Source organism: Arabidopsis thaliana, chromosome 3 (genome assembly GCF_000001735.4).
Source record: "Arabidopsis thaliana chromosome 3, partial sequence".
Taxonomy (NCBI): domain Eukaryota; kingdom Viridiplantae; phylum Streptophyta; class Magnoliopsida; order Brassicales; family Brassicaceae; genus Arabidopsis; species Arabidopsis thaliana.
In genome coordinates this window covers 10,522,983-10,543,038 of record NC_003074.8, presented here as the reverse complement: position 1 = coordinate 10,543,038, position 20,056 = coordinate 10,522,983, and the positions used below count along the sequence as shown (strand labels likewise).

Here is a 20,056-nt window from a genome sequence, read left to right as displayed (position 1 = left end):
AAATTATACTTTATATAATAAGATTTTAATTTGATTTATAATCTAATAAAATATTAGAGAAAACATGTGATCAACTAACTATTATTAAAATATAGTTTAATTAATATGATTTCTAAATCGAATAAATTATTAGAGAGTCATGTGATTCTGTCAGAGTGAGTAATTTCATGATTCCAAAAAATATCTTATCTATCTTTTATTTGAACATTTAATTTATAACTTTTCTGGTTGGAAGAAAAATATATCATTTAATTAGTTTAAAATACTTCATCTTTATACTGTTTGTAGATTCAAATCCGCTACTTAATGACCGTGAACGAATTATGCTAGCTTTTTCTCTGAAATTTTTTTTTCAGTTTTTTCCTTTTTCTTTTAGTATGCTAAACAACTAATTTCTTATTTTTTGTGAAACAACAACTAATTATTATGCTACCTTAACAACGAAATCTGAACTTTAAACATAGAAACTCGGTCAGCATGAAACCCAAACTGAACACCTTAAAGAAGGAGGCTCGAAGAATTACACGCACTACAAAAAAAAGACAACAAAAAATTGTAAATTTTCTACCATTTTCATACGATATTTGGTTTGAATTCTTAGCAAGTGAAGTTTCAAGGATGGTTGAGTCGATTGAGCTTCTATTGGTTTTAGTGGTGTTTTTTTTTCAAGGTAGAAGCCTTCGATGGGAAGATATTTTTATTAAAGGTTCTTAAAGATGAAGATTTTGGAGATATGAAACAAAGCATGTTGAAGTGTTTAAAAGAGACGAAAAAGATAAAATAACAATTTGTTTTTAAATTTCTATGTAGATATATAATCTCATTAAATATCATAAATTATAATTAGGTAAATTTATATATAATATATTAAAATATGCTTTTCATTATTTTTTAAAAGGTATTATTATTAGAATTCATCAATAGCTTTTATTTATCAAACGATGTTATGTCTTATAGCACTGTCAACATATTTATAATAACAGTAACCAAAATATTTAATAACTTTTAAACTTCTGAATATACATACTTTTTATATTGATAGTCTTATACGTTACCGTTACTATAAAAGGCGAATACTATAATCCTTTTATTGAAAATACTGGATTTGAGTGTTGTCAGTTGGGAATTAACCCTTGTCATGCCAAAACAGTCTAATTTTGGAGCAAGAAGCACCAAAGTTTGCTTTCTATTATTAATTTATAAAAGTTTTACTTTTAAAGTTTTATCTTCTTTCTACATATTGCAAGTTTTCAATAATAATTTTACCTTTGTTTAGGGTAGCACTTGTATTGACCCGAGAACCCTAATCTAACACACACGCTTAGAAAAAAAAAACCTAATCTCGGTGAAACAGAGAGATAGGAAAATATGAATTCCTTACCTGAGGATCTATTGGCGATGATACTCGTCAAATTACCAATAAAGATTTTCACAACTTTCAAAATTGTTTGCACGCAATGGGAATCGATGGTGGATTCTCCATATTTCCGTGACCTGTTTCTATCTATTCATCAAAACTCGCATTATTCATCATGGTCGATCCTGTCTCGCTGTGATGAAGAAGTCATAGCTCACTATGGATGCAACACTTGGGGACTCCAACGATCTCTCCACTTCTACATCTCGTCTTTCCTTACCAAGAAGTTTGAAACACAAAGAAACAACTACAAAGTATGGTCTTACAGTACTGATGTTGGAATGATTTTGATCAGTGAAAACTGTATCTGCGTGAAGAACCGATCCTTGTACGTAGCTAATCCAGTTTCACAGGAATGCGTAGAGATCCCTTCTCATGGTTATCTCAAGAAAGTCTCATGTCCCTTGGGAATTGCCACACGAACTGAGAATGGCGTTCTTTTGGATTACAAAGTTGTTTTGTTTAATGGAAGCGATACGTTTAGAAGGTTGCTGATATATTCATCCCAGACTGGCATGTGGAGTATCAACACTGTCGATTTGACTGTGTCAGGTTTTCATAACCAGTCTCCCATTAGCTTGCACGGGAGTATTCACTGGATCGCCAGCACTAGTCACAGTGAAGATGTTGCTGTATCCTTCGATTTATACGCCACTGGTACGAGCTCTGTTCAATGCCGTGTGACTACTTTCCCTGATTTCGGAAAACATCCCAAATTCACTAGATCGTTCTCCACTTGTCAAGGATCTCTCATGTATATGAATATAATCTCTATAACCAAAGTTGATGGAAGTCTAGAGATAATATCTGCAAGACTTTATTGGTTTCTCAAGTATTTATTTTATTTTGCATTACGACTCTTAGTTCTTTTGTATGAAGGTGTTTCAATTATTTCGAGTATTTTGGTTTGGTCTCAATAAGAGAGAAAAATGGAAGAAAAGTGTTACCACAATGTCAGCCGACTCCATTATCATAGAAGTGAAGAAAATACATAAACAGAAAAATAACGTAGCAGTGTTGTTAACCTTGAAACCTTTAGAGACATGTATCTGTGCTCACTCTCTCTCACTCACTCGTTTGTACTTAATTACTTGCATGCAAACAAAACAAAACGACACAATCGGGTTTATTTTTCAAGAGGCACAAGTAGCTAGGTGATGTAGATAACAAGTTTCAGTAATATAAAAGTTTTATATCATTCTTGTCTAAGAATGATCGCTTACTTTGGTTCTTCCCTCTCTTACTCCTCTGTGAAATCAATATTTTAACTAGGTTTGCATAGGATAACGATTCCAATTGGTTGGATCTACATAAGTAGAAGGGCTCGATCGATACCAATTGGTTGGATCTTCATCGTTAATGGCAAAAATCTATTTTCACGTCAATTCTCGTCCAAATATCTCAGATAGGATAATGAGTTTTATGATTATCCCAAAGGAAAAGTATATATTGATTTGATCTTATATTCTCCTTCCGAGCGTTAAAATTTTCATATTTCAAGATTAAATTTCGTACGCTTGGTTTAGGTAATTTTGTTTGGTCGAAAGAAAAAAAAAAGGTGATTTTATTTGGTCATTTAATTTGTGAAAAGATGAATAAAGCACAAGTTTTTTTCAAACTTTATTTCACGAATATACGGGATAGAGGTACATATCAACCAATCTCTCGGATGGTGAAATTACAAAACATATAATATTTTAAAAAGGTACAATGGGATGATTAAAACATACTAAAATATGGATTTTGAACAACAAACATCGTTAAACAAAAGATTAACGGTTGATCTTTTGCAGAACTTGAAGTCTGGCCTTTGCAATCAACTTGCTATGATCTTCCACACTTTCACCAACCTCCGTGATTTTCTTTGTTAATTTCTCTACTTTCTTACTGATCTGAGTTAGGACAATTCTCGTGGCCGCCTCATTATCTTCATGGTCAATAGCATTATCTACAAGTTTCAACATATTTTTGATACGGTCTTCTAGCCCGTCGACTAAAATCGATACGGTCTCCGTCGCTTCTTCGTTGGTTTTTATACCTTTCTCCACCGATTCTTCTATCTCTTCCACTTTCTTTAGACCTTCTAACTGTTTGTTCAGAGCATCCTTCTTTTTATCCAAGGTAGTGTAGACTCCAGCCCATCCTGCCGCAAGCAGTGGTGCGGCTAGAGCCCCAAAGCCGGCAGCCGCACCCACGCCTGTTGCAATTAGAGCTATGGATGCAACCGCAACAATAGCAAACGCAGCGCCGAAAACCACGTTCGTAATTAAAGTTTTTTTCTCTAGATTACTAATTTCGTCCTGAATCTTTTTTCTAGTCTCACTCACTTCCTCCAGAAGGGATTCTTGCTGCTTTTTGATCCGCTCGAACTGAGTTGTGAGAACTTTGCCGTCAAAGGGATCTCCCATCTCTTTAAAACTCTTGAGGTCCTCCAATGTTTTTTCATACTTCTTCTTTTTCCCACCAACATCTTTTTCTGCCGACTCTTTCTCAAACTCGGCCAAGGCCTCTCGAATGAGAAGTTGGCCCATTTCTGCGTTCTCGACGCAGTTCTCTATAGTTTTGAAAATCTCTAAAGTCTTTTTAGTATTTTCAAAATAGGCCAGGACCAAATACTTTAGAGCTTGGTTGTCCCACACATCGTCTTCGATTTCGGTAATGAAGTCTGCCACACCTTGGGTAACTTCAACTAGGTGCTTGGAGAGCTCCATGTGTGCGTCGTGTGGGGAGGACGAACCATTCTTGTCTTCAACGGTGAGTGAGTCTATCATTTTGTTGGTTCGCTGCTGAAGGGAAGCATCAAAGGATTTTAGTTTTGGGTGTTCTTCACAAGCAGATTTGTAAGCACTCATCATGTCTTCCGAGCATTTCAACATCAAATCTTTGGATAACGCCATCGATGATATTGCTGAAAGGAAAAATAATCAAGATAAGTTAGAGAGATTTAGGACAGTTTTAGAGGAGTTAACATCCACAAAGTAGTTATATAGGTTTTTTCTTCTGTTTATAAAAAGTGATTTTTTTAGTTGTCTTAGTGAATTTTTATTACTTTTTTTTTTGTGCAAAATGAATTTTTATTAGTTAATCTTAATAAATTGTTAATTTCAATGAGCGACAATTTTGAAAGTAATTGGATCTATCGACATTATATTCCTAGATTTTGTAGAATGGTTTTAAGAAAATATATTATCCTTGATAATGAAACATAGTTTTGTACGAATATTTCTATATTAATTTTAATATACATACATCATTCTCGATAATAATATTTATTTTATTTTCAAAACAATAATGTATTTGAATTTTACATAGAAAAAATACAGTTACCTGTAAAAATCATGAGGAAAAAGAAAATTATGATAATAAAAATAATATACGTACAACACAAAACATAATAAATTGATCATTAAACTACGAATAAAAAGAGAGTTGAAGAGAGAAAAACTTAACCAGAAATTGAATCAGAATCTTGCTCAATACTCTCACCAATATATATAATAGGTATGAAGTTTTGAATGATTTCTTGGGTTTGTAATTTACAAGTATTTATAGGAGAAACCTGTGTTGGCGAGCTCAAGTTGAGTGATGAGGATTTAAGATAGAATGAAAGAAATGTCGATAACGATTTTTTTGTTTTATGTGGGTTATTGTGATATAAAGATGTGGTTTTGATTTTTATTTTTATTTTTTTTATTTGAGTAATATTAAATGGGAAAAGAGAGAAATGAGACAAGGATTTTGGGTCTATAGGAAGAAAACAGATGGCACTTTCTAGAGAAGAAAAAGAATTTTGATGTGGTTGTGTAATCAGTGTGGCTCGTGTTTTGGTTTCTTGAAGCAAAAATAATCTTGTTATTTAGTCTTAAAAACCAAGGAAAATACTTTATAGTCTCGTTTTTATTTTGCCCAAAGAAATGTCTTGTTTATATTTGATTTGTCTGAGTTTGAGATGTGCAGAATGGTATTAGTTTAAAATTATTATTTTCGTTAGATGGTAACTGGAAATTAAGTTTGGAAGAGGAGTGGAGTGGCGTTGCCGGTGAAGTGATAAAATTATCAAGGCATGGGAGAATCTAACTGGAGCAATGGGGATTACGTGTTTAAGGGATTAGATGTTTAAGGTCCTAAGTTGAAGGAGTGGATTATTGACACGTCGTATATGAATAATTATTGGGTTCACAATCTTATTCATCCTTTTAATTGACTAATTAAAATATAATAATATACCATGTCTTATTATCTTTAAAAATAAATTAAAACTATAATCATAAAACAAAACAGATTAAGAAAACAAAATATCTACTAACCAAACCAACATATAACTCTATTTAATTGTAAAATCTAAATCAGACTTAATTTTTTATAAACCCAACCCAATATATAATTTTGTTTAATTATAATATCTAACCATAACCTCGTTGTTATAAATCCCAATCGATACATAATTTTGTTTAATTGTAAAATTCTAAACCCTAAACCCTAAGCCTTAAACCATAAATCCAAATTGACATCTAATTTGCATAAGTGTAAAATCTAAACCCTAATATTTATTTTATCAAACGCAAATCAACATACAATTAACCTTAAAATATACATATTTTGTTTCTTTAACTTGTTTTATATATAGGAGAAATCTGTGTTGGCGAGCTCAAGTTGAGTGATGATGAGGATTTAAGATAGAATGAAAGAAATGTCGATAATGATTTTTTGTTTTAAGTGAGTTTTTGTGTGGTGATATAAAGATGTGGTTTTAATTTTATTTTTTTGAGTAGTATTAAATGGGGAAAGAGAGAAATGAGACAAGGATTTTGGGTCTATATGAAAAAAACAGATGCCACTTTCTAGAGAAGAAAAAGAGTTTTGATGTGATTTGATGTGGTTGACTGGTTGTGTTTTGGTTTCTTGAAGTAAAAATACTCTGCGATATTGTTGTACATATGTTATTTAGTCTGCATGTTAAGAATCTTAAGATAATTGTTGAGGATGACCAAACATTTGTAGCGTTAAAAACCATGTAAAATACTTTATATATAGTCTTCTTTTTTTTTGGCTTAGTTTGAGATTTGCATATGTAATGGTAATAATTTTAAATTATTTAATTTGTTAAATTGTAACTGGAAGTTAAGTTTGGGAGAGGACTGGAGTGGCGTTGCCGGTAAAGTGATAAAGATATTAACGCATGGGAGGATCTAACTCGAGCAATGGAGATTGCGTGTTTAAGGGATTATATGTTTAAGGTCCATAGATTCGAATTTTTATAGTCTTTAAAAAATCGGTTAGTATATACTATTTATATACAACTAAAAAAGAAAGCAACCAAGTAAAGGAGTTGTCAATTAACAAAGTCTTAATATTATTTCTTGTACTTCGATGTTTTTTAATAATACCCGTTCTAATACGTTTTTTGTTTAAATAAATTTAATTATCGTAGATGAAATATACTCTTCTAGTAATCTATAAGCAAAATATTGGAATACCTAATGGAGGTAGTTAGACATATTTATCTGCACACAAAAAATGTGTGTTAGGTATATATGCATATGATGAGTACCAACGTTTCTTTTGGGTTTTGGGTTTTTATGTTTGGTGTAAAGAATTCTTTATCGCAAAAAAAAATCCTTTCCACCAAAAATATTTATTGTGAAGGTTTTTTTTATGATGATATACTAGGTAGTGATATTGGTATAAAAATGTTTTGCATGTACATACGTGTCTTGAGATTTCACGTCGGTATAAATTGGACCAGATAAGGTTTCTCGAATTATCGACCAGAAAATATTTGTTCAACATTTGGTTATTCAAATAAAATACATATTGTATAAGTTCAAGTTGTACCTAATTTAGCATAAAGACGAATTATCGACAAGCACAGTAGACAGTAGCTTTAGCCTTTAGCAATCAAACAACAAGAAATGGACCCAAACGCTCTATACCACAACATATTTGTAGACGAGGGCTGTAAAAATATGAAATACCAAATTTACCTTGTTTTTGTTATTTTAAGTAACTTTATTGTTTGTTTCTTCTACTTTTTTAAACGTTACATATTGAGAAATATATATATTACATGTTACAATCGTTTAGGTAATATATTGTTTGATTTGTCAAAAAAAAGTATCTATTGTCTCTTGTAAATAATTAGGTTTTAGGAATGGTTTCTCCCTCTTAATATTCAATTGTACAAGATACAACATATATATAGGGATACAACATTATGGTTTATGTTAGTGATATACCTTGATTTTCACCACTTTAAGCTATGAATTAGCTATTAGTTTTAGAGTCTTTTTATTATTTCTAAAGTATTTTTATTATTTTTAAAATCTTCTTATCAGGTATTTTTTTATGATCGGAACTGGATTATAGATAAGAAAACATTTTGGAGCAAAACCGACGAAGTTAAGCTAAAGAAACGAATTTGGAGTCAGACCATGATTTCAGTGTCAACCGACACTAAGAGAGTGTTAAATGAAAACGGACTCGTTTTAAGTTACAAAGTTTCTTTTATTCATCTAAGACAGACTTGTGGAGCTCCAACATTCTCCAAAACGCTATCCCATTGCGCAGTGTTGAATGGTGCAATCCCGTTAGCTTGAACGGAAACCTTAACTGGTTTGGCTACATCTTAGACAGTGAAGAAATGTTGTGTCCTATGATTTCTACGCTACTGAAACGGAATCTGATAGATACAGAGTTATTTTTTTCCCTGATGTATGAAAAGATGTGAAAATCAAGAGACTTTGCACAACTTCTAAGGGATCACGTATGTATATGAACATTTTCCTAGAACCCAAAGACGATAGTGGTCTAGAGGATAAGTTATTTGTATGGAAGCTAAGGAGTGGAGAATGGCAACTAGTATCTGAAATCTCGTTGGATTCTACAAATCCCCGTTCCAAATATTTTCCGTTGGCTATAAATGTTTTGTATGTACTAACTTGCACAAAGGCATATTTGAGCTTTACTACAACTTGGAACATATAGCAGTGATGGTCGCATTGTTAGCATTGCTGGAGAATGGCAGCATATCACATACCTCCCGTTTGTTCTTCCGCGTTGGCTGCATCGGATCTCGACGTCATGAGCACAGTTAGAGGACTTTCCCTTGTTTCTTATTTATTGTTATTTTCTTATGCAAGAGGAACTGAGTTGTGGACGTTGTTATTTGATTTCTTTTTAGTCTTTGGTCTAATTATGATGGAAAAAAACTGGTTGTGGCCTCTTTAGATATTGGTTACTTTTATTGCCTTGTTAACGATACAATATAAGAATGGAAGACGTTAATTTCTGCGTCTAGATGCCAAGTATGGGACTGGTTAACTAACTTAATTTGCATAAACTGTATATCTCTATGTATCGCACTCAACATAACAGAGGAAAAAATCCTGAAACCGAAAGAATAATCTTGTTTTATTGCAAATTTGTATAACATATGCAGTTAAGTATTCTAAAGCCCTAGGCGATTGATTAGGAGACTCCTGTTAATTGAAAACTCGTTTCATTGTAAAGTGATAGAATTCTCAAATTTATAAAGTGATAGGAGAATCCTGTGAGATTATTCCCTATCACTTCACCCATTTGCCTCGCAGTATCATTCGTATGCTTCTCTTTTTTTGGGCTTAGTCTCCAAAAAAATCTTGTCATAAGTTTAGGCTTATTATCCAGAACACATTCTTTGATTTGGTTTGGATAGTCAGAAATTGGACATAAAATTTAAGTTATATCTACTTTTTTTCTTAGAGATAATTAATTAACATACCAACATCGACCATATGTAATTAAGTAGAGAGGTACATATTGGTATGATATTAAATAAGATGGTTTGGACAATGAAATAAAGTTTAGATAATAGAAAAACTGAACAATGATTCAAAGTTTAGATATCATAACCAAGAGTTCTTTGTCTTGTAAGAGATACGATCGCGAATTTTTCTATGCTTTACATACGAAATTCATATTTGCAACTTCCATAGCCTGTCGGAAACAAAAATAATTTGAGATCAAACAAAAGAACAAAACATAGATTATTGTATAGTGAAAAAGAAGAGATAGATAAAACTCACTAGGATCAGTTATGGCAACGAGACCAGAGTCTCCGAAATTGCAATTCCAAAAGTTTCTTCCTTCAGCTTGGTAATAAAGATTCATGACGACAGAAGCCATATTATAGATATTATCTGGAGAATAACATGCTCCTCTTGTCGATATAATCTGACAATCGACTATCGAACACGCGTAGTTTAAGTTATTTATAAGTTGTTCGGTCAGCGTGCCAGGCTTAGCCACACACCATTGCATTTGGCCCTGCAAGTAAGAGCACTCAAAAGGATATAAAACTATATATAAAACTATATATGATAATTATTTTTGTTTACTTTTCAAGTTTCGTTTTTGTTTAAGAGTAATCTTAAGCATGTACCTGTGCATTGACTCCCATAAAACTTCCTTCTGTAAGAGAAACATGGAAATTAATTAAACTGAAATTATGAAGAAAAAAAGTTGGTATATTGATTGTTATATCAAACCAGTGATTAGATTACCTGATATGATGTATAACAAGATGATGAAAGAAAGACATATATGTGTTTTATAATTAGCCATGTTTGAAGTCTGAAAACTCCTCCATGAATTCTAAAGTTTTATACTAATGGTTATAGATATTTTAAGGTAATACTTTTTGTTTGACTAGAAGTAATTAAGGCATTTCTCTTGCTTTATTCTTTAGTACTTGGTTTGTCATCAGACTGTTGCACTTGCCAATTTTACAAAGTTTTATTTATTATTAATATTTGAGAAATTACCTAGAATGACTCTGAAAAAGTTATTGGTTTACTCTAATAGCAACTCCAACAAAAAAAAAAAGTTGACTAGAATAGCTCTTAAAAGTTGAAAATGACCTTTAAGTATTTTGTTGATGCCATTGTGAATTAAAATGAGGAAGAATAATTGAAACTAAAAAAGGAAAATAAAGATAAACCATGAGTCTTAGTTCTTGTTGTCTCTTCTGGTTAGACTCTGTTTTTCTTCGTGGTGGTGTCCGCCTGGTTCTCGGTTAGCCTCTCTACCTTGCTGGTTTTGAGCAGAGGCAAACCCTTATCAAAGTTTCGTTATGAGTTCAAATGTTCTGTTGGTTCAATGAGTTTATCTTCTCGGATTTAGTTCGTGTGTATGCTCACTCTCGGTTCATGGTGTTGGGTGCGTTTGGTTTGTCCGGGATATTCCTTGATTCTTAGATTAAAGTGCTCATAAATTTGAGTTTATAGATAAAAATGATATCATATTCTCTAATGAGAGCTAAAATGTTTATTTAATTCAAATCATACGATATGTATGAAGCTAAAATTTATAATTTAATTCTCTACAGTTAAAATTAAAAAAAAAATACAATAAAACGAAACTTATGCTATTTATATCGTTTTTAGAACATTGATCTTATATAAATAATAGAGATAAGTTGAAGACTATGCAGTTTTTGGTAAAATAATTTGAGAACTAGACACTTTTAGAACATTGGTCTTATATAGAAATAGGCAGAGAAGGTAGTTTTATCTCTCCTCTCTAATAGAGCTCCTCCTCTAATACAGCAAATAGTAAAGTATCATTTTACCCTTTTGTGCTTTTGATGAAAACAAATGGGTCTCATTCAAACCAGCCCAATATCATCTACTTGCTGTTTTCTCATGGGCTAATATCATCAACTAAAACCCATATTTTCTTAACTCATTGAAACCAAACACACTCATAAACCCTCGTCGTCGACATCTTCATCTGTACAAACCTAGACCTCGTCGTTGTCAAAGAAGGATAAACCCTTGTCGTTGCCAAATTCATAGATACATTGTCAATTTCATACCAGATGGAAGGTATGAATTTCATAAAACGTTGTAAAGTTTATGAATTTTTCGTTTTTGTTTACTATGACTCTGTAAACGCTTACTATGACTCTGTTTTCGTTTTTCTCAGGGGACGAATCCTGCGTCTCCATGGTCGGCCGCTGGATTTGCTACCCGAATGGTTGGTGGGACTTCAAAGTTGATAAAACTAGGCCAGGAAAGTCTATTAACTGCGAAAAAATTGACACTTTCAAATCCCTCGAAGAAGTTATCCGACGAAGATTCTCCATGGTTGGTCACGACGTGTTTGTTGAGATGTCATACTGGGCTAACGACGTTTTGGTGAGGCTCAATGGTCAGGAAACACCTCCGACTGAAATCAAAGATGATTGGTCTTTCAGAATGTTCAAGTCTCTTCTAAGGTCTGAAAGTTCTGTGAATCTTTTTGTCACCTTTAAGAGAATGGTAGACGATAAGCTTGAGTTCCTAGATCCCCTTGAAATTGTTGTTCCACCTTATAACAGAGGCTTCCCAACAGAGGCTTCCCTGCTAGTTGACGCCATAAGAATTTGGGTTTCTCTCAAATGTCTCTCTTATCAAACTCGTTCCCTCTCGATTTGTTGTACACCACAGTCGGCTAGGGTTTGTGATAACGAAGAAGAGTAAAGTAAAACAATCCCTACAATAAACTCGGGCTCAATAATTTCCTGAATAAAAACGAATTGTTTCATTCGGGCTCAATATTTGGGCTCACTTAAAACGAAATAGAGTAAATGGGACTCGAATTTGTTTTTAAACCCATTAGTCTTTGTTTTTTCGAACCCAGACGAAATTTATGTTTTTAAAACACAAGGCTACAATAGTATTTGACACCTCTTTTGGACTTTAGCCACAAATTTTCTATCTCACATGGTTTCTATCTCACAAGCCCAATAAAAACCACCTAATCCACCTATTTCTAAAAAAAAGTGTCTATTTCTCAAAAAAAAAATCTAAAAACTGCCTACTTCTCTAATAAACCCTAGATAATAATGATGCATCTCAATATGAGTTCTTTAACGACATAATTTTAGAGGAAAAATAACGAAAGTTTTGTCATTAGTCTTTTAGATTACATTAAGACAAGAGTGATTAATTATAGGCCTATAATATGAAACGCAGCTTACATGGTCATTGCAATAACCTTATTTTTAGAATAGAAAATCGTATTTGATTAAGAAATTGTAAAAATAGGGATGACAAAAAAAAAAAAGTTGTAAAAATAGTGTTTGTGTTCTTTAGTTCTCGATGAGCTTTGCCTGATTGCCTCTCTCCTCCGCCAACTCATGAAATGTTCATATTAACACAACTCTATTGACCCCTTCTTCTTGAGGTCTAATGTCCTCCCTGATGCTCACGTTTCGGAGCTCTTCATTAACGTTTTTGACTTATAGTTATATTGATATTGCTTAGTCAAAAACGAGAGATAAATTTTCTTAAAATGAAACATTATTGTCCCCCGGTATTATTAATTTATAGAGGTTTTACAAAGATAATAACAACAGAAAAAAGCATGCAATGATGCAAATAGATAACATAGGAAAAGGAGGTTAGTTCTTGATTCGGATGCTGCGGCTTGTGTAGGGATTGATACCGCGAGTTTCTCCTGCATATGGACCCACTTGCGTCCTGATATCTCTGACCTGTCCTTTGCGGTTAATGACTATTTTCTTGTGCTGATCCTGCAAACAAAAATTCAAGATCCAAAAACATCTTAGTTAAAGGCAAATAAACATGTCAAAGGCAGAACCAGCAATCCAAGGTCGTTTACCCGGTACTTCTTTCTCGGGTTTTTATGGTCCTTGTTGCGTTTCCGGGTCAATCCTCTGTTACTAGCCATCTACGTTTTGGTAGAGATAAAAAAAAAAAGGAACGTTAAAACTATGTTGCTAGGTATAGAGAAACAGATGATGTTTGTTGTTGTGTGCTTTGGAAAACATTCTAACCTGATTTGAAATCAATCGTCTTCCATCCACCAGATCTGGCGATGACGGGATCAAATATGGTTTCCTAAACCAACACAAAACGTTCTCATTGAGATGAACAATGTTATACTATAAAGGTTAATGTAAGATTGTATTATTATTATTTACCTTGAATAGATTTCTGCTTTGGCAGCTTTTTTAGCTTCTTGTTTCTGTTTCACTTGTCTGTAAAATTCATCTTCTGAGTCTTCTGATTTCTGGCGTTTTTGAGCTTTAGCAGACTTTAAAACAGTAGAACCATTGCTTCTATGTTTTCCCTCTAGAGCAGCTCGAAGTTTTAACATTTCCATATCAGCTTGATCATTCTGCTATAACAAAGAAAGCATAATTTGTTCAATTTAAACGAAGAAGATGTACTAGCTAGTAAGTAAGAGGACGAATTCTAATTCACCTGGTGCTTGCGTTTCTGTCCTTTTTTCTTCTTTTCTTCTCTAGCGTTGTCAATTTTCATCGTTGATCAGCTCGATCAAACAGTTAGATAAAACTTTCTACGATGGAGATTTATCAATGGTGTGTCGTCTGTGAAGAAGATCGAAGAAAGGCGTCGATTAAAACCCTATAAGGACTCATACGAAAATAAAAACAAAAAAGAAACCCTAATTGGGTTTTAAATTTATTGGGCCAAGAGAAAGGCCCATTATTATGTAAATAAGCCCAACTTTTAATGAGCCTTTGACTCATTCGTCTTCTATTTTTCCATTTAGTTCTTTACCGAAGAGTTATTTCCTTTTGTCACAAGAATCCTTGCCGACATGAAACAAATTTATTTGTATATATCTATATTCTTAGGGTTAGTTAGTCTCTGAAACAGAGTAAACCTAGCCCGATCTAAAACCTAAATCAATGGAGTCAGGAACGAAGAAGAAGAAGATAGATTACTACACAGAAGATCTCGTGGTAAATATATTAGCGAGATTACCACTAAAGAGCATCACAGCTTTCACCTTGGTTTGCAAGGAATGGAAATCAATAGTCGAATCTCAATATCTACACGAACTTTTTATGTCTCATCATCAAGACTCGCATCCTTCATGGTCACTCATGTGCAGAGAAACTCATAAAGAAGTCATTGCTCACTACAGATGCGACACTTGGGGACTTACACAATCTTTAGGCTCTTACATCTCTTCTTTCCTAACACACAAATTCGGAATCCACAAGGAAAAGGTTACTGTCGAGGCTTACACTGATGTAGGATTGATTTTGGTTAGTTTGAAACAGACCTACTATGTTGCTAATCCAATTTCACGACAATGTGACCTCCTCTTCCTCGTCTGCCTCGAAGAGCTGATATATACAAACCTTCTGGACTTGCAACACGAATAGAAAACGGCGTCGTTTTAGGTTACAAAGTTGTTCTGATGAAAGATACCACCGATACCGACGACATTAGCTTACTCATATATTCATCTGAGACAGGCCTATGGAGTTTCAACACTGTCCAATCTCCTTATCTTTTGAAGCGTGTTGCTTGGTTCAATCCTGTTAGCTTGAATGGAAACCTTTACTGGCTTTGCTACAACAACTATCGTGATCACCTTGTTGTATCCCACAATTTATATGCTACTGGTACGGAATCTGATCAATGCAGAGTTATAGAGTTCCCTCATCTAGAAAACGATGTGTATTTTAGAAGAGCTTTCACAACATCCCAAGGATCTCTTATGTATATGAAAATTATCAATGAAGAAAAAGATGATGGAAGTTTAGGGCTTAAGTTATGTGTATGGAGGTTAAAGAGTGGGAAATGGGAAATAGTATCTGAAATATCTCCGGCTTGTATCAAGAGTGGTTTAGATTACTTTCCGTTGGCAATAAACCCTTTTGATGCTAATAAAATGTATTTGTGGAGTGAGATGCATAAATGTTTAGTATCTACTAGCTTGCTCAAAGGCAAGTTTCGGCGTCACAAGAAGTTGGAATATAGTAGCGATGGTCGCATTATGAGCTTTGCTGGAGACTGGAGCCCGTTTGAACACCTCTTTAACCCATGTTTCTCCAGGTTTGCTCTCCCGCATTGGCTGCATCGGATCCCTTCCTCGCCTCCAACCGACAAGCTTCGAATGCGAATAAGATTACGGAAAAGGGCAACTTAACAAAGTAAGCAGTAATTACTCAAACTGTTATGTTTCTGATATTATTTACCTTTCTTCTCTATACATGTTTAGAATCGTTTTGGCTGAGGATTTGTAGCTTAACTTTTATGTAAATCTTGTCGTAGGGCTTAACATCAGCGGCTTATATTTTTTATTTTTATTTTGTCTACAATTTTTTTATGAGATTTTGATAACACTAGAGATTGTAGGAAGAGCAAAACTTTTTTATTAACCTAAACTTCTTTAGGATAGTTAAGGAATCTTGAATTGTCTATTTGGACGTAAAGTTAAAACCATCCAGAGTTGGAGCTCCCTTCTTTAGTTTCCTTTAGGATAATCAATAAGTGTTCTGTTTCCAAATGAATGGTTTTAGAATCAATGTGTCTTTGTGACTTGTGATGCAAGCAAAGAGCCAAAAACTGTGTGGATAGGGTTGGATTTTCCTCTTTGATTTGCTACGTACGTTTTGTCATCTCCCTTCCAAGCCTTCATCAACTAGTAGAGAGTATTTTCTTTGCTTCTTATTTATTTCCTAAAAGGAACGAGTTGTATTAGATATTGGTAATTTTGATTTGCTTATTGATGATTGTTAAAAATACAATGAAAGAAGAGTATGGATTGGTTACATAGCTTAATTTACATAGAGTATACATGGCAGATATATTATACATTATGAATTGCTTGGTAGATCTATATGTATTATATACACTACATAACCAGAGAAATAATAGAGTAACAAACAGATGAAAGAGAGCAAATAACAAAGAAGCACTCGTGAAACTTAAGAACATGATCGATGTTTATTGTTGGTGCGCAAAGCTTGTTATTATTTCAAATTACTATCATACGCGCAAACTTATTCGGTTGATTTTAGAAGTGTTATTCCACGGTTAGTGTTAGTCTTAGTCGCAGCTAGAATGAAGTAAGAACAAGAGTTTTTCAATGGTAAATTAAGACTGCTTTTATTCTTAGTTTTCATTTATTTAAATAGGAAACAAGTACAAGAAAAGCTAGCTTGGAATCAACGATTTCTACAAACTAGGGAATTGGGAAAAGTGGGAGATAGGCTCCTAAACCTTAGGAAGACCAATCCTCCAATTATTAGCACAAAAACACTTAAAAAACAGAACACAATTGGTTCCAAGCTCTCTGGTTTTGCATTATGCAAAACTTAACTTGGAAAGTATTTTGTGTTAGAGAAATCTTCAAATTCAATCTCCATCTTCAATGTATCATTCACAAGAAGACCTTTAGAAGTATCCTTAAGATCAGCAAATGGTACAAACTTCTGGAATCCCCAACTGTTTGCTTGATCCGACCAGCTTTCAACTGTCATTAAGTTAGTGTTAATTAAACTCTAAAAGAAAAAAATTAATAGAGTAAGTAACATTAGCCACACTATTATGGTTCGATATAATTTACCTTTCTTCTCCATGTGTTTAGAATCTCTCTGGTTTATAATCCGTAGCTTAGCTTTTAGGTAAATCTTGTCATACGGCTTAACATCAACCGCAACAACATATAACGACAACGAGTTACCCTGTCCTTCGCCATCGCCACTTGGATACACTTTCAAAGCCCTAAGAGTTGTATATTAAAATATTGTAAATAGTTAATTTTTTCTTGAATCAGTATTAGTAAGCCTGCGCAAATAAACCTAATCGAATGTACCGAACTAAAATCGAAACAAAATAACAGAATCGAACGGAATCAAAAATTAAAAAATAATCAAATGGATACTAAATTCTATATATAACCGAAAGAACCGAAAGAACCGAAACTAAATGGCTACGTACCAAAATATCCCGGATAACCAAAATATCTGAAATATAAATATATTTCCAAAAATATTAGTTATTTTTAAACTAAATAATTAAAAATATTAGTTATTTTTAAACTAAATAATTAAAAATATATATAAAATAGTTAAAATATTCAAAAATAATCAAAAATATCCAAAAATAACCGAAATATCCAAAAATAATTAAAATATCCGAAAATATTCAAATCAAAATAACGGAATGGATACTAAATTTAAAACCGAAAGAACCAAACCGAAATTTCAAAATAACCAAATAGATAATAACTTTAGAACCGAAAAAACCGATAACGGAATGGATAACCGAACATCCAGGACTAAGTATCAATATGTGGCTTAAAGAATTTATGACATGAGGAACTCACCAGCTTCTCCCACCGATCACGAACTTGTCAGAGACATAGTACTGTTTCTCTAGTGACGAGAAATTGGGTAACGTCCATTTGTAAAGGCGGTCATGCAAACTCTTAGTGAATGAGAACACTTCCCATTTGTTAAAAACTTCAGTGACAAATACGTCCACACCGAATAAAACATTGTCACCGTCGAAAAGCCAACCAGCATTGGGATTAGCCACGTCGGTGTAGGGTCTAACATTACCATATCCCCAATATGGTTTGAACAGAAAAAAGCGTTTTGCATCCGTCTCTGTGTACCAAGACATGCGTTTGAGATTGTGTGTTTTTAAATGCAAATTTTGGCATTTGAAACTATGCAAACTATCAGCGTCTCAATTGTTTTAAATTTAAACGTTGAAAATTTGATTAATACAATATAGTTTATAAATAAGATATAAATAGGGCGTTCGGATGTATATACCTTGATATGTTAAGTACTTGTCCTCTTTCCGGTTATAAATGAAGAATTTGACTTCTGCGTAAACTTCTTTTGGAGAGTTAAGGAGTGTTGAATTGTCTATTTGGACGTACATTGAAACGTAATTAAGTGGAGCTCCTTCCTTAATGTTTCCTTTAGGATAGACAATAAGTGTCCTGTTTGCAAAAGGATATATAGTCTTACAATCAAATGTGTCGTTGAAAATTTGTGATGCAAAGACATATGCAAAATGTAGGATAAAATACTACTTACCAGTTGTATCCACCGGATTCAAAAGGACGGGATTCGTACTTCTCGGCGTTTGGAGAAGTGGCGAATTTTATGAAAGATTCGATTTTGAGACAATAGGTAGATGGTGGGATAACTCTCCATATTTCTCTCCTATCAGATAGCTTATGGGAGGACATTGGGCTATCGATAACGGCAATGGATGATGTTGTTGTTGTTGAAGGTTGTGTTGTTACGATTTTCATGAATTGGAATGCAAAGAAACAAGAAATGAAGCAAGCCAAGCCAATTGCTCCATAGTTTGTCTTTCTCTTCTCCTCTTGAAACATGTGGTCTTCTTTTTTTATCAACCCCTTTTCAGACATGTTTGGTTAAGTGACTGAATTGGTAAGTGTGACGGTTATAATTTATAAGCAAATGACTGGAATATGTAATGGAGTTAGTTAGATATATTTATCTACACACCAAAAAGGTGAGTTAGTTATATATGTATGATGAGTACCAACATTTATTTGGTATTTAGCTTTTTTTGTTTGGTATAAAGAGTTCTTCACCACAAATATTTATAGCGGAGGATCTTTTGTGCGTTCGATAAAAGTGATAATGTTATTATGAACAAGTTATATATTCACGTGTCTTGAGATTTCACGTCGGTATAAGATGGATTGCGACCAGATAAGATTTCTTGAGTTATCGACCAGAAAAGATTTGTTCAACACGTGTTTTCAAGAAAAAGACAAAAGTTTAAGTTGTACCTAAATTTAGCATGTAACGTCAAACACTCCAGACATAGCTTTAGCTAACAACAAGAAATGGACCCAAACGCTCTACACCACAACATAGTTTTGTTCTTCTGTTCCGATCCTAGCCTCTGTTTTTGGATTTAGCTTTAGCTTTAGCTATAATGTAGAACTTCAGTAATCAATACAAAGACTAAAAACTATATTTTATTATATACGTATCAAAACTATCGATTAAATGCTTAATAATTAATTTTTAAAAAATGTTTTTATTTGTAGAAAATATTTTTTATTAATTTATAGTATAATATATAATAATATTTGAGTTTTTATTTTATAAATATCTAGAATTTATAATAAATAAATTATTAGGAATGACCTTCCAATGCTACTCATTTTTAATTCTACCCTTTCATGTAATTCATTTTCATTACTCTCTTTTAATTTTTAATAACCATATATCCTTATTTTTTTAATGTTTAAAGTTAACAAAATAAAATTGTGTTTTTCCTACCAACAATATTTCGACGATAATTTTTTCGCCAAAAATAGTTTTTTTTGTTTGTACAGACGGTAATGTTTTTACATATGATGGAGGCCAGATTCACACACTTGTGTGCATGCAAGAAAATTTTTTTAATAACATGATGGAGTCGGTGGGATTGTCTTTGTTTGGGCAAAGGATACGGTATAAGCTTCCTTTTGAGAAGTTTATAGAGCTGAACCGTTGTATACTAGAGATGATATTTTCGAGAGAATGTGTCTAGCTGCAAAGTGGACAAAAGCGGTTGTTATATTTACGGAGAAGGAATAGATTCTTGAAGAATGTAATGATGAAAAGAGCTTGTGAAAACGTCAATGGTGAGAATGCTCGAGTTTGTGATGATGGAAATGATGTTAGAGGAGGTGATGATGAGAATGACATTTTTAATGTTGGAATCCAAGCTAAAAGTCGGCCACAAAACAACTTGGTGAAGGTCTGATACGTTCATGAGAAGTTGGCACGTGTGAGAACTGAAGTGAGAGATCGGAGTCACGTGTGAAGAAACTTATAAATAGTAA

General features: G+C 33.2%; 8 protein-coding genes, 1 long non-coding RNA gene and 1 pseudogene across 12 annotated transcripts; 6 read left to right on the top strand and 4 right to left on the bottom strand.

The window, feature by feature from the left end:
• Positions 1-1,368: 1,368 nt before the first annotated feature.
• On the top strand, positions 1,369-2,393 carry AT3G28280 (F-box/associated interaction domain protein; the record flags this gene model as incomplete). Its single annotated transcript, NM_113747.2, has 2 exons — positions 1,369-2,249; positions 2,339-2,393. 2 exons carry the CDS (start codon positions 1,369-1,371, stop codon positions 2,391-2,393), a joined length of 936 nt encoding a protein of 311 aa, NP_189468.2.
• A 575-nt stretch (positions 2,394-2,968) lies between these two features.
• Positions 2,969-5,034, bottom strand: AT3G28270 (transmembrane protein, putative (DUF677)). 2 transcript variants are annotated; one of them, NM_180313.2, is made up of 2 exons: positions 4,868-5,034; positions 2,969-4,325 (listed from the first exon to the last, which is right to left on the bottom strand). In NM_180313.2, the coding sequence occupies exon 2, from the start codon at positions 4,312-4,314 to the stop codon at positions 3,190-3,192; it is 1,125 nt and encodes a 374-aa protein (NP_850644.1). In that variant the 5' UTR covers positions 4,315-4,325; positions 4,868-5,034; the 3' UTR covers positions 2,969-3,189. The 2 variants fall into 2 exon arrangements, with proteins under 2 accessions (NP_850644.1, NP_566836.1); NM_113746.3 differs by having other exon boundaries at positions 2,969-4,934.
• Positions 5,035-9,349: 4,315 nt separating this feature from the next.
• On the bottom strand, positions 9,350-9,715 carry AT3G28250 (Carbohydrate-binding X8 domain superfamily protein; the record flags this gene model as incomplete). Its single annotated transcript, NM_113744.1, has 1 exon — positions 9,350-9,715. One exon carries the CDS (start codon positions 9,713-9,715, stop codon positions 9,350-9,352), a length of 366 nt encoding a protein of 121 aa, NP_189465.1.
• An 821-nt stretch (positions 9,716-10,536) lies between these two features.
• AT3G28243 (uncharacterized protein) lies at positions 10,537-10,650 on the top strand (the record flags this gene model as incomplete). Its single annotated transcript, NM_001125256.1, has 1 exon — positions 10,537-10,650. The coding sequence occupies one exon, from the start codon at positions 10,537-10,539 to the stop codon at positions 10,648-10,650; it is 114 nt and encodes a 37-aa protein (NP_001118728.1).
• A 537-nt stretch (positions 10,651-11,187) lies between these two features.
• On the top strand, positions 11,188-12,114 carry AT3G28240 (annotated as a pseudogene; the record flags this gene model as incomplete). Its single annotated transcript has 2 exons — positions 11,188-11,280; positions 11,381-12,114.
• Positions 12,115-12,540: 426 nt separating this feature from the next.
• Positions 12,541-12,754, top strand: AT3G05455. The gene has a single exon (NR_141176.1). It is a non-coding gene; the product is annotated as an other RNA (long non-coding RNA).
• Positions 12,755-12,839: 85 nt separating this feature from the next.
• AT3G28230 (something about silencing protein) lies at positions 12,840-13,824 on the bottom strand (the record flags this gene model as incomplete). Of its 2 annotated transcripts, none has more annotated exons than NM_001125255.1 (5): positions 13,666-13,824; positions 13,383-13,582; positions 13,236-13,299; positions 13,061-13,129; positions 12,840-12,971 (listed from the first exon to the last, which is right to left on the bottom strand). In NM_001125255.1, the coding sequence occupies exons 1-5, from the start codon at positions 13,723-13,725 to the stop codon at positions 12,840-12,842; spliced, it is 525 nt and encodes a 174-aa protein (NP_001118727.1). In that variant the 5' UTR covers positions 13,726-13,824. The 2 variants fall into 2 exon arrangements, with proteins under 2 accessions (NP_001118727.1, NP_189463.2); NM_113742.3 differs by having other exon boundaries at positions 13,383-13,579.
• A 253-nt stretch (positions 13,825-14,077) lies between these two features.
• AT3G28223 (F-box family protein) lies at positions 14,078-15,562 on the top strand. Its single transcript, NM_001125254.2, has 2 exons — positions 14,078-14,484; positions 14,562-15,562. Exons 1-2 carry the CDS (start codon positions 14,118-14,120, stop codon positions 15,368-15,370), a joined length of 1,176 nt encoding a protein of 391 aa, NP_001118726.2. The 5' UTR covers positions 14,078-14,117; the 3' UTR covers positions 15,371-15,562.
• Positions 15,563-16,305: 743 nt separating this feature from the next.
• Positions 16,306-18,858, bottom strand: AT3G28220 (TRAF-like family protein). Its single transcript, NM_113741.4, has 5 exons — positions 18,279-18,858; positions 18,009-18,181; positions 17,555-17,837; positions 16,793-16,950; positions 16,306-16,699 (listed from the first exon to the last, which is right to left on the bottom strand). Exons 1-5 carry the CDS (start codon positions 18,617-18,619, stop codon positions 16,542-16,544), a joined length of 1,113 nt encoding a protein of 370 aa, NP_189462.1. The 5' UTR covers positions 18,620-18,858; the 3' UTR covers positions 16,306-16,541.
• A 756-nt stretch (positions 18,859-19,614) lies between these two features.
• AT3G28216 (uncharacterized protein) lies at positions 19,615-19,854 on the top strand (the record flags this gene model as incomplete). The annotated part of the gene is made up of 1 exon (NM_001125253.2): positions 19,615-19,854. The coding sequence occupies one exon, from the start codon at positions 19,615-19,617 to the stop codon at positions 19,759-19,761; it is 147 nt and encodes a 48-aa protein (NP_001118725.1). The 3' UTR covers positions 19,762-19,854.
• Positions 19,855-20,056: the final 202 nt, after the last annotated feature.